Source organism: Anguilla anguilla, chromosome 10 (genome assembly GCF_013347855.1).
Source record: "Anguilla anguilla isolate fAngAng1 chromosome 10, fAngAng1.pri, whole genome shotgun sequence".
Taxonomy (NCBI): Eukaryota; Metazoa; Chordata; class Actinopteri; order Anguilliformes; family Anguillidae; genus Anguilla; species Anguilla anguilla.
Window position 1 is genome coordinate 32,487,062 of NC_049210.1, and position 13,679 is coordinate 32,500,740.

Below are 13,679 nucleotides of genomic sequence, written 5' to 3' on the forward strand. Positions count from 1 at the left end.
TGAAAGTAAAGTAATAATTATTACCAGGCTTAAAAACAGGTGTGCGAGGGGGACTTGAATGCATTCTGCAAGGGGCAAGGTGGGACCCTGCCTGCATTCACCAAACCTTGAATTCCTTTGACTTTGTGTGTGTGTGTGTGTGTGTGTGTTTTGTTTATTGTTTTAAATAAACACCGTTAGCTGGTATTGTGCATATACGGTGGAAAATGGATCACCTGGTTTTTCGCACATAGTTTTGCAGTTAGGATGGGAACAGGGGTTGTGAACCCCGGGCCATGTGGTTCAGCCCAGACTGACGGCCCACTGTGTGGGCCGCTATAAAAGGACGTACCCCGAAGTTGGAGGCGGCGAATCGGTCGCTGGCGGACACGTTGGTGGAGGCGGTGGTGTGGGCGTAGAAGGCATTGATGTTGGCCAGCAGAGTGCTCATGACGGCAGGGATTCCAGACAGCATGTACTTGGAGGAGAGGCACGCAAAGTGTCTGTGGAAACAAGACAGAAACATCCCTCTCTAGTCATACAAACCTTTTTTTATTAAAATATTATTTTAATTCTAACCCCACAGATCAACTATGGCAACACTTGGGAGAGGAGAAAAGAGCATTCAGTCTAAAGCATTCCGACCGCAGCCTTGGAAAGCTGGAAAGCATCCCTACACGCAGACATCCACACATAAGATAATGGAAGTTGCATTTCCCCATCATCCTGTAGCAGCTCTAGGAGCCCAAAAAAATAAGATCGAAAAGGGGGTCAATTTTGAGGATTCCCCGCCACGGGGTGTTTGTTGTGGGTTCTCATTTTGGCGACTGTGCGGTCTGACGTGTCGGCGTTCCCGTTAACGGACCGCTTGAACTTCGCCTCTCCAAGGAAAAGGACAATCAGAGCTCTGACTGGCAATCGCAGTCAATGAGAAAACCCTCTGCAGACTGTCATCTGCAAATAAGGTTACATTCTGTTCACTTAACTATTACCAAAAACAGGCGTTCGGACTGTATTCCGTATGGTATACATTAGATCATTTATCATTATATTGTTTGGTTAATAAGAAACCTACATAGTGTATGTACCAGGCCTACATATAATAGGATTGTCAATTGTTACACATAGGAATTACATATGATAAACATATAGGAAGATATTTAGACAGGAAAAACATGGAGATTAGATTGAATAAATAGTGAAAGGGACAGACAAAGGTCTGTAAAGTACTTTCAAATAAATGTTTTTCTTCAGTTTCTTCAGTTTGGCAAGATCATTTTGGAGAGCATAGAACTTTCTAATCAGTGATTGTGTAGAAGATGAAAATGACATTTAATTGTGAGGATGATAACTGAATGAATGGACTGCTAGAAGTGGTAAAAATACTGATGCATGCGGAATTTGAGGTTCCAAACTCACGTCATGGCCTGGTAGATGGACTCTATCCCATAACGCATTGCAAACTCATCCACAATCTCCTGCGCCACCTCGTCAAAGTACACCTTCCAGGCGTCGTCCCCACGGGCGTCCGGGATCCTGACCACACCCTGACCCTCCACGTCCGTGAAGTGGTGGAAGATGTTCTGGGACAAGTCATATACAAAGTCATTTGTCATATGCATAGAAATACACAGGGTACACAGTACAATTAAATGCTTACTGAGGAACAACTCTGCATGGTTTCTGTTTAGGGTTAGTCCTTATTGTTATTGTGGGCACAACTCTGTCCTTGCACTTCTAAATGTAAGCAGTGACAACACATGTGTACTCATTGGCGTCTGTAGTGTAGTTCAGAGTGTATGAGTCTCTGAACATATTGCAGTCAATGAAGTCAAAGCAGTCCTGCAGTACTGAGATCGCTGCCTCAGGCACCGCTTTGCATGCTCTCCGGAAGTTAGTGTAAACATGTGTGAGAGAGTCGTCACCTCTTGTGGGGCAGAGCAGAGAGAGAGCCCCAGAGAGTCATCAGCTTGCTGTTACCATGCGGTGGGAGTGTGGAGCAATGAGGGAATAGAACTCTAATAAGGACTGTGTGTTTGTACTAACTGATACTTTTTTCCCACTTTTTTCATCATTCATCCTATCGATTCAGGAGAGCACAGTCAAGAATGTGTTCTCGTTCGAAACATGCAATATCAACTACCATTTATTATCGGGACACAAAGGCAAACTTCATGTAAATCTGAACAGATGCACTTGCAAATGCGCAATTGACCAGTGAGTCCACTTCAGTACCAGACCGTGGGGCTGATCTACGCATCAAAACAGCGCATTAACAGCATGAGCCACCCAGCAACCTACAACCGGTAATTCTTATCAATACATAAATGTTATTTTTACTTATTTACTATTATTTTCTAATTACTATTTCATTTTTACTTCTTGATATAGTAAGCATACTTAAACACATGTACAGTGTGCGTGTGTACATGCACATACAGTGTTCATTATAAAATGTAATTAATTACAATACTAAGATCCTACCATGGCAAGGCAAAAATCTATTCTATGATAACAATGAAGGGCACAGTACTTCTCGTGGCACAATATGCAAGACTGTGGTTTAAAATACTCAGCTGATGTCACAACAGGTAACTTAGCAACTGCTATTCAAGTGAGCCAATGTCAGCTGTTAAGTAAGGCTGCGAGGGTAATGGAGACAGAGTAAAAAACTGTTACGCCAGAGAGAGCAGCAGCAGGAGGAATTTAATGTCACAGAGCATTCTTGATTTAAGAGCATGTAACCTTGTGAAGGGCAGTTCACCGTTTAAAAGCATGCAACCTTATGAAGAACAGTTCACTATTTTAAGAGCATGCAATCTTGTGAAAGTGCAGGTAAGTGTATTGGAAGAAACAGGTGTACAGATGGAATAGCCAGGTAGTGAGAGGCAGCTCTCCCTGTGCAGGCACCTGTACTGCGATGTGGTACAGACAGATGTAACAGAGTTGACTGTGACAGTTGTTACAGAGATGACTCTGACATGTGTTACAGATGCGACTGTGACAGGTGTAATGGAGGTGACTGTGACAGGTGTAATGGAGGTGACAGTGACAGGTGTAATCGAGGTGACAGTGACAGGTGTAATGTAGGTGACTGTGACAGGTGTAATGGAGGTGACTGTGACAGGTGTAATGGAGGTGACTGTGACAGGTAATGGAGGTGACAGTGACAAGTGTAATGGATGTGACTGTGACAGGTGTAATGGAGGTGACTGTGACAGGTAATGGAGGTGACTGTTATAGGTTTAATGGAGGTGACTGTGACAGGTATAATGGAGGTGACAGTGACACGTGTAACAGAGGTGACTGTGACAGGTAATGGGGGTGACTGTTATAGGTTTAATGAAGGTGACAGGTGTAATAGAGGTGACTGTGACAGGTATAATGGAGGTGACAGGTGTAAGAGAGGTGACTGTGACAGGTAATAGAGGTGACTGTGACAGGTGTAATGGAGGTGACTGTGACCGGTGTAATGGAGGTGACAATGACAGGTGTAATGGATGTGACTGTGACAGGTAATGGAGGTGACTGTTATAAGTTTAATGGAGGTGACTGTGACAGGTAATGGAGGTGACTGTTATAGGTTTAATGGAGGTGACAGGTGTAAGAGAGGTGACTGTGACAGGTAATGGAGGTGACTGTGACAGGTAATGGAGGTGACTGTTACAGATGTAATGGAGGTGACAGGTGTAAGAGAGGTGACTGTGACAGGTAATGGAGGTGACTGTTATAGGTTTAATGGAGGTGACAGGTGTAATGGAGGTGACTGTTACAAGTGTAATGGAGGTGACAGTGGCAGTGAGCATATGCAGGTTTGGGGTGGGTCATGCGAGGGCGGGGCAGCTCACCTCGTGCAGACAGGTGTACTGGACGTGATAGGGTGCCACCTTCTCCTCCCCCTTGATCTCCACACTGATCTGCAGCCTTATAGCGCCAGAGACGGCCGACTTGTCCGTCCTTTTCTCTGTGGGGGGAGGAGGGGCAAGAGGCCACATTACACCACGCGCCTCCTCATTACCAGCTAAAAATAAATACTACATCTTGCTCCTGAAACAGTGTTTTTAATAATACAATTCTCCCTCCCCTGGACTCCAGAAACCCATCTGACAGAATCATTTTTAGCAGCCGAGACATCCATTCCTCCCCGGCCATTACCCCGACAACCACATTATTACAATAATCTGTTCCTGTCAGCGAAGAATCATATCATAATAAAGGGGGGAGGGGAATGAGAAAGAGAGGAAAGGAGAGACAGGGAGGGTGGATGAGAAGGTGAGGGTGCCCCTATCTCTCCATTTCTCGAGGTAGGTAAACCAAAACTAAAGAAATTATTCTCTAATGTAAATAAATGCACATTTTACAGTCCTTTTTACAGTCCTCGTTAGTAGAGGGAGCAGAAAAGGAATAGAAGCCATTTTGCCAAATAAAAAGAGTATCTCTGGCTTAATGAGTTTAGTTGTTAGGACAGATTATTTATCTTCACTGCTAAGCAAAAGGGGCTTGCTGCTTTTTACAGCAGAATTTGCACAACCGCAAGCGTTCACCAGCCCACTAAAAGACAGACGTGAAGCTAGGTCAGGTTTGACAGATCTCTTTAGACAAGACCACATTAAAATTCCTGGTCGGCGATTAAGTTCCAAACGAGCAAAATTCAAACGAGCCCACCAGTCCAATCATATTCAAATGTCAAGGGAGATCAAACGCAGGCTTTGGAAATGTATGAAACCCGGAGTGCCTGGATTAGTGAAATTCCGCAAGGATTCATCCCTTGTAGGATACACTTTCAAAAGACCAGTCATACATTTCACCTGCCTGTCAGTAACAAGGATAGGTGATATGTATAATATGCATTAAAGATGCATGAAATGTATGGAATGTGTAGCGAATGACAGAAAGAAGAGGGGAGAGATTGAAAGCAAGTGAGAGAGAAAGGGATTGGGCAAAGATGAAAGATGTACAAACGGCCCAAGCTAAACGCTGAGGGCAGACTGTGGAGAACACAGGCAGCGACATTTATAAATCTATTAGCAGCTCCATAGAGAGAGAGAGAGAGAGAGAGAGAGACAAGACAAGACTTTCTTCATGCAAGGACGTGGTGTGAGACAGGGCTGTAACCTCAGTCCAGCATTGTTCAATATATATACATTAATGAGTTAGCGGTGTTGTTGGAACAGACTGCAGCTCCTGATCTCACACTGTATGACAAAGAGATCAAATGCAGATGATCTGGTCCTGCTGTCACCCATAGAAAAGGGGTTACAGCAACATCTAGATCTTCTTCAGCAATACTGCCAGAACTGGGCCCAGGCAGTAAATTTTAAAAAGACAAAAATCATAATTTTTTAAAAGAAGCCCAGATGTCAGGAAAACAGATACAAATTAACTCTAGGTAACACCGCCCTAGAGCACACTCTATGAATTATACCTACCTTGGTCTGACTATCACTGCATCAGGAAGTTTCTGCATGGCAGTAAATGCATTAAAAGAAAAAGCTTGAAGAGCAATGTATGCAATAAAGAAACAACTTTTCAAACTAAATATCCCAATTAGAATCTGGTCCAAATTATTTGACAGTGTAATTCAGCCTATTGCGCTTTATGGAAGTGAGGTCTGGGGTCCACTCAGTCAGCAAGACTACACTGCATGGGACAAGAATCCAATTGAAACCCTACATACTATATTCTGCAGAAATACAAAGGAAAACACCTAACAACGCATGTAGGGCAGAATAAGGCCGATTCCCATTGGTAATAAATATACAAAAAAGAGCTCTAAAATTCTGGATACATCTCAAATCAAGTCCCAGTGACGCGTTACAATCTAAAGCGCTAAAATCCCAAGAGCTGAACCCAGAATAGAGTCCCCTCAGTCAGCTGGTACTGAAGTTTACTAATTCTGTAACCCAAACTAACCTGCATCACGCTCAGACCAGTACTGCTTACCAGCCGCGAATCAGAATAACCGAAATTATGCAACAAACAAGAAATTTGTATTTGGAACATTGGGATAAAGAAACCAAAACACAAAGTCGACTAAATTGCTATCGAACCCTGAAAAAAGACTATACTCCAGCAGAGTATCCCTTCTCTGTCAGAGATACAAAGCAGAGACGGATCCTGACCAAATATAGACTCAGTGACCACACCCTTGAAATTGAAAAAGGCAGACACAAAAATTCATGTTTACCAAAAGAAAAACGAATGTGGTCACTGTAAGACAGGAGAGGTTGAGACAGAGATGCACTTCCTCCTAAACTGTACAAAATATACAAATATAAGAAAAATATATTACCACAAATTTTCAGAAATTATAATTCCATTCTTTATCAAAGAATGAAAAATGTGCAGTTCTTTAAGGACAAAGACCAACCACCTCAATTGCGGCTCAACATGTCTCAGCTTGCCATAACCTGAGGGACACTGAGTGACCATCCTACATAATTATAATTATCTATTTATTTATTTATTTATTTTATTTTATTTATTTTATTATTATTATTTTTTATTTATTTTTTAATTATTTTTTTCTTTAAATGTGCCGACTGAACATTAATATTGTTATTGTTTTTTTTTTTATTTATAGAATGTTCACTGTTATTAGTATTCCACTGTAAATATGTATCTTGAATTGATTTATGATGCATTGGCAATATGTACGTATGTATTTCCTGCCAATAAAGCAATTTGTATTTGAATTTGAGAGAGAGAGAGCGAGAGGGAGTATGTAAAGAGAAGAGGTGAAATATCAAAGATACAGAGAGAATGGGGGAAGAGAACATAAAAATATGGAAGGGAGACAGAAAGGAAGAGAGGGGGGGAAAGGAAGAGGTGGAGAGAGGTAGGAGAAGATGTCAGAGAGAGGACAGAGAGAGTGAAAGAAGGATAGAGGAAGAGAAAAGGTTTAAGACAAATAAATCAAAGCTTTCACCATTTAGTGCTGTAAACAGTGACACCCACCCCAGCAAGTCTCTAAATCAGGGGAGTCCAATCTTATCTGAAAAGGACCGACAATTGACTGATTCAACTGATTAACAATCATGGCCTTCAATCACGATCTTGATAAGTAGAATCAGGTGTCTTCGTGCTGGACTAAAACAAAAACCTGCATCCGCACAATCCCTTTTTGGATTAGACTCCCCTGCCCTAAATCCTAGGGCACCAGAATGGCTTTAAAGGGCTAAAGAAGGTTAGCCTGTGAGTGATATTTAAATTAACATTCTAAATTACACTTCCACAATCAAGGTTAAATCTCATTTAAAAGGGTTGTAATTTCAAGCAGCTCTACTTAAGCACAAAGTGTATCTCTGGTGGTGTTTTACTCTGTTTGAGTCTGAATAAAGGCACTGTCGCTTTGAGCCAAGGTCGGGTAAGGTTATCAAACAGCGAAGGATCTGTCACGTAAAAAGACTTCGTTCACTCTTCCCTCATAAAACCTTTCCTTTCTCACCAGCTGAACTTGAGGGCACGTCTTTGCAGATGTGCAGAACTTGTGAAAATGCGCAGACTTTTATTAGAGTAGAGTAGAAAAAGAAGCATTGCATCTTGTGACCAAGCAAAAGCGAAAGGTCAAAAGCTCTTCCAGACACACTGTGGAGTCACACACACACACTCACACACACACACACACACACACACACACACACACACAGGTACTGACCGAGGTTGTACCAGACGTCCATCTCCCCGCTGAGCGTGCGGACCTCAATGATGCTCTGGCCCAGGAAGTCGTCGGACTCCCGCTTCAGCCGCTGCTTCACCCGGGACTTGATGTCGTCGTCCTCGTCCCACACGCGCAGCTTGATGCGGTCCGAAGAATTGTGGCACTCGCTACGGAAAGAGAGCGAGGGACCATGGATTCACTATACCTGCGCGCGCAGTCTGAGCAGGGATGGTTCAAGGCATAGGACTTTGTCCCCCCACCCCCCCCCCCGGTCCACAATCACCGACTCCCCCCTTTTCCTAAATTGCTCTCCTACCACCCCCCAGTTACTAATCTCATCTAGGGTGGTACAAAGTCTAGAGCCATGGCAGAGTCTGAGAGCAGAGATTTACAGTCATGTCAATGCTCTTACTCTGAGAGCAATTACTGCTTGTAATAAAGGGGGAAATATTGATATAGCTTTTCTACCACTGTAAATTTGCCATCTTTTGTTTTTCATATTGCACCCCAGCATATTATACATATTAGATGATACCAAAATACTCACGTAACCAATATTTCTAAACTATACATGTTCATTTATTAACATTGCTTTCGGTGTTCAGTCACAGTTATTTGTTTCGTTACATTTTATTGAGCTTACGAAAATGTTGGCGTTATGAAATATTTAAAATGTGTGCCACAGAATTGAAAAATTCCATATAATGTTCCTGTTAAATAAGTTAATTCTCAAAAATAGCAGCTTTTCACCAAGAATAGCCCACGCATCCTCAAGCATTTGAGGAAAGGACAGCACTGCCAGACCTCAGTGTTCCTCCATACAATTTACCCCCTTTTTTATTCTCTCCTGACATTTGGAGATGCTCCCTGGGAGTGCTGTCGGCAGGCAGACATTTGGATAAAAGCTTAAATCCTTCTAGACAGTGCACCCCAGACATTAGGAGCTCCTAGGAGGTTTGCCAATGGAAACACAGAGTCCTACTGGACCCATTCAATGCAATTATTTTCATAAGCAATTTTCATAAGCTTAACAAAATGCCACTGGCGCAGTTAGGATTGGACACCAGACTGTGGGGCCCATCCACACACTGGAACAGAAACAGTGCCTTAACAAATACCAGAATTCGTGGCCCATCCACACACTGGAACAGTGTCTTAACAGATACCAGAGCATGGTGCCCATCCACACACTGGAACAGTGTCTTAACAGATACCAGAGCATGGTGCCCATCCACACACTGGAGCAGTGTCTTAACAGATACCAGAGCATGGTGCCCATCCACACTCTGGAGCAGTGTCTTAACAGATACCAGAGCGTGGTGCCCATCCACACACTGGAGCAGTGCCTAAACCGATACCAGACCATAGGGCCCATCCATACTCTGGAACAGTGTCTTAACAGATACCAGAGCGTGGGGCCCATCCACACACTGGAACAGTGTCTTAACAGATACCAGAGCATGGTGCCCATCCACACACTGGAGCACTGCCTAAACCAATACCAGACCATAGGGCCCATCCATACTCTGGAACAGTGCCTTAACAGATACCAGAGCGTGGGACCCATCCACACATTGGAACATTGCCTTAGCAGGATAAGCCACCCAGCAGTACCACCCACATAAAAGCAAAGCATGGGCAAACCATTAAAACAGTAGAATTGATGTATTCCTGCTGAAGACTCAGCCTACAAAACAATGCTAAATGACAAGGCAAATACAAACAAAATACAAAAGTGCTGACAACATCCCATTTATCACAAGAAGGTAATCAATCAGACACTGCAAACTAGTCAACTGTTTTTACCAGAGGTAAAAAGGAAAGGCAGACTCACAAGTGGAACTTCTCTTCCCAGACAGGGTTGAGGTTACCGTAGATGGTCTTGGTCCTCTTCTTGGTCTTCCCTACCTGAACCGTAACATAAGGGTCACTGGAACCCGTCTTGTCTTTGGCCTGCAGCCCCTGGGCACACAGCACTGTGAGTGGATGAACCAGTGGACAGGTAAGCAAACGGAGAGATAGACAAACAGACCATCAAACACACAGTCAGACGGACGGACAGACAGAGAGAGAGAGAGAGAGAGAGAGAGAAGGAAGAGGTGGGACAGATTTAGTGACAGAAATATAAAAACAAAATAAAACCATATTTCATTAATGTCTCATGGCTATATTTACTTTAAGCAATTTTTTTTTCTTGCAACATTTTCTCTGTTTTATCAGCACGTACTTTGGCAAAATAAATAAATACATAGTTTATGTGCAGGCGTGCCAATAAAACCTGAGTTGAAAATATGACAGAGAGAGCAAGAGGGAGAAAGAAAACCAGGAGAGAGATAGAAGACTGGAGGTATAAAAAAAGAGAAAGAGAAAGAAGAACACAGACAGAAATAGGGAGAGAAAAAGAACAGAAATCAGAGGAGGAAAATTAGGAGAGAAGAAGAAAGAAAGAAGTTGATAGAGAAAGAGAAAGAGAGAGAGAGGAAGAGAGGGGTAGAGAAAAAAAATCCAAAAGCACATGTCCCCAAGCACTAAATAGCCCAGTAAGATTGGTGGAGCTCTGTGTGAGAGATATGCCATGCCATGCTGATAAAAAAGAAAGCTCTGCCTTCCTCCTAAACAAGGAAAGGTCAGAGACCCTAAGCTTGCCTTCAGATCATATCTCCACAGTAAATTTATTTTCCTATTTCAACCATTTTATTGAAACTAAATGTTCTTTGTACCTGGATAAGAACTGTCAAGTGCTCTTTCACCACATAAATCAACAAAGTCTCACAACTGATTAACAACAACTCATTTTTAATCTTAGCCATGCCGGAAAATTCATGCAAAACATTTTTTACAGGTTACTGCATGATAAAAAATTATTTAAAGAGATTCAAAGAGCTGGCAAATTAGACTCATCGATTAACTAAAAACCTAAATGCAAAAACATATCCAAAAGTCTCAAAATATAAATCAGAAAAGATGCAATGGTCCTGGAGGCTATGAGGTGAGTTCAGTGGCCACCTATTACTGGCTCCTGTGAGTTCAGCAGCTGCACGTGATTGGTTCCTGTGAACTTACTGGCAGCTTGTAAATGGTTCCTGAGAGTAAAAAGGCTGCTTGCGATTGGCTCCCGTTAGCTGAACCGCAGCGTGCGATTGGTTCCGGCGAAGCCGCCCACCTGTGATGGTGATCTTGGCGGACCACTTGGAGGTGCCGTCCAGCACGCTCTGCTTGATGGTCTTCATCTGCTGCGCGTGGGTGAGCTTGGAGACGCCGAAGACGTCGCGGATCACCTCGAAGATCTCCGGCTTGTTCCTCTCGCGGATCTTCATGCGGTCCTTCATGGCCATGATGATGTTCTGCGTGCGGTCCTCCGCTCCCGTCTTCGAGCTCTTCTCCGCCGCCCCTAGAGTGAGAAAACGTGTGTGTGTGTGTGTGTGTGTTAGGGGTAGATAGGAGGATAGGGGGTTTGGTTCAGTTTCATTTTAATCAATTCACTTCCATTTACAGAAGTTAGTCCAGACCCCCTGAATACAATCAGTCATGTTGACTCTGTGGCTAATTTTCTCAGAATAGAAACTAACTCAGCCCGAGAGGACACTGCATCATTTAACAAGATGGAAATGTTTAATAATAAATATATAACAAATGTTTAACAAAGTAAATGATAATAGCAGCTATGCTCAACCAACTGGAAGGGATTTAATAAATAACTTAGTTCCTTTGGATACAAGTATTAGAAAACAGGTTGTAATAAACTGCTCTGTCCAACAACGTATCTATTAAATAGCTCAAGGTGTTCCACTTCCATTACAACAGTACCGCAAAAGCAACATAGCATCTATAATTGATGTGACTACATTTCACACAACCACAAATTAAACAAGAACCATGAACCATTACTTTATAATGTTAAAAGAAATTTGCTGCAGAATAACTTGAGAAAGCTATCATTTTTTATGACCTTTTGCTATTAAAATAATGATGATGTGGCTTAAAAACTTTTTAATGCTTGTGCATAGTGCATGGGGCTAGGTGGGTGGATGATTTCTGGAATCAATTAATCTACTCAGAAAGAGAAACGGGGACAAATGTACCATGTCCAAACACTCTTTCCTCAAATGACAATGACATCTCAAATAGGAGAGTTACAGTAAATATTCTAATAGAAGAGACACTGTAGAATCAATCTACAACGCAAAAGAAAATTGCCTTAGTGATGGGAAAGCTAGCCTCCATGAATCCTGAAGCGACCATGTGCTGTCAGTCCCTGACTAGTCTAAGCCAGTCAGAAGACTCTACACTCCACAGCAAAAGCCCATGATTGGTCAGGGAGTCACCAGGAAGTGATGTGGTGTCACATCAGAGCGCCACCCATTCACGTATTCAAGCCTTACTGACTCAGTCATTGCTTTGCACTGTGTCTGTCTTAAAGGTGCCCGGAAGCTGCAAAGTAAAATCCCTCTTTGAAAGAATGACATAAATACTCAAGTCAAATCAAGACAGGGTGGGAATTCAGTCAAACTCTGGAACTCTGGACTATGCCCCCCACCCCCTCCCCAGAAACAGACTGGGGGGCTGGATGGAAACAGAGTTCCACAGTGATGTGCTGATTGATTCATTCATTGATTGACTGACTGACTGACTGACTGGCTGACTGACTGACGGAACTCACTCTGCAGACAGTCGGCGTTGAGCAGCTCCTGGCACTTCTCATGGCACTTGACCCCGCATTCTGAGCATCTCATGCCCTGCCGGGCGATGCCCCACAGCAGCCCCTCGCACTCGTAGCAGTAGGTGGGCGTGGTCGCCGTCCACACCTCGAAGGCGTGGGGCGTGGTGCAGGAGATGGGGTATATCAGCGCCTGGAGGGTCTTCTTATACACGTGGCTCTTCTGCAGGAAAAAGAAAGTAGGCATTAAGAGCAGAGCACAGAACGAGCAGAAAGCTGTGTGTGTGTGTGTGTGTGTGTGTGTGTGTGTGCGCGTAGGTGCGTGCATGAGCATGCGTGCGTGTGTGTGGTGTGTGCGTGTGTGTGCCTGTGTGTGTGTGCGCATGTGGTGTTTGTGTTTGTGTGTGTCTGTTTGTGTGTGTGTGTGTATTTGTGTGTGTGTGTGTAGGTGTGTGTACATGTGTGTGTAAGTGTGTGTATGCGAGGGTGAACGGTGTACAAAAAGCTAGTCGTGACTCATCAGCATTAGTCACAGGCACCCAAAGGTGTCGGAGTGGCTCTCAGACGCCACTGTAATCGGCTTCTTGTACGCAGCGGCGGCCCTGGTTAAGTGCTCCACAGCTGGGGCTCAGCTGGGTCTCTGTGTGCTATTTATAAACCCCAGGTTCACAGCTTCTTCCTCAAGAGGGACCGGGATGGCGGGGGTGGCGGCTGAGGGGCCGGCGTGTCTGCGTCTCAGAGTAAGAGCACTGATCTAGAATCAGTTTTGCCTTGTTGCGCACAGATATTATGGTCAGAATCTGCATAGGGCAAACCTGATCCAAGACCAGCACTCCCACTGAGATGCTTTGTGTATACAGGCCCAAAGTGAAGGCAATCAAGTGGGGAACAGGAGTGTGGGAAGATGGGGAACGGGGGTGGGGGGGCAGGGGTTGGGGAACAGGGGTGGGGGGCAGGGGGTGTGGAACAGGGGTAGGGGGCAGGGGGTGGGGAACAGGCGTAGGGGGTAGGGGGTGGGGAACAGGGGTGGGGAGCAGATGGGCGGGGAACAGGGATGGGAGCAGATGGGTGGGGCTGAGAAAGACCCATCCCCTGGGGGACTCACCAACTCTTCGTCCTTCAGGGAGGTTCGAGTGGCCATGGCCGAGCTGATCCCAGCTTTCCTGGACTGTACCAAGGACTGTGACCCACGGGTAGGGGGGGAACACACAAAAAAGGTTAGCACCCCCATCCCTCACATTGTGAACCAGAACCACATCACCAAACCCCCATTCTGGTTCACCATAACTTCCCCACCACCTGAGTGCAGTAGCGTGAAGGGGAATGTGCGTTTGGGCAACTGCTGGGACTTCAAGGACATGAGCACATAGCCACTCCATGCAT

General features: G+C 44.3%; 1 protein-coding gene across 5 annotated transcripts in view; it reads right to left on the minus strand.

The window, feature by feature from the left end:
• The window catches only part of LOC118206716 (protein unc-13 homolog B-like), a 163,222-nt gene that overhangs the window by 34,510 nt on the left and 115,033 nt on the right, over positions 1–13,679 (minus strand). For all 5 annotated transcript variants that reach the window (XM_035379733.1, XM_035379732.1, XM_035379731.1 and 2 more), the window contains 8 exons: positions 13,402–13,476; positions 12,300–12,519; positions 10,803–11,030; positions 9,474–9,615; positions 7,637–7,806; positions 3,828–3,943; positions 1,399–1,562; positions 332–482 (listed from right to left, as the gene is read on the minus strand). In XM_035379733.1, coding sequence (XP_035235624.1) covers positions 332–482; positions 1,399–1,562; positions 3,828–3,943; positions 7,637–7,806; positions 9,474–9,615; positions 10,803–11,030; positions 12,300–12,519; positions 13,402–13,476 — 1,266 coding nt within the window. The remainder of the gene's footprint in view (positions 1–331; positions 483–1,398; positions 1,563–3,827; positions 3,944–7,636; positions 7,807–9,473; positions 9,616–10,802; positions 11,031–12,299; positions 12,520–13,401; positions 13,477–13,679) is intronic.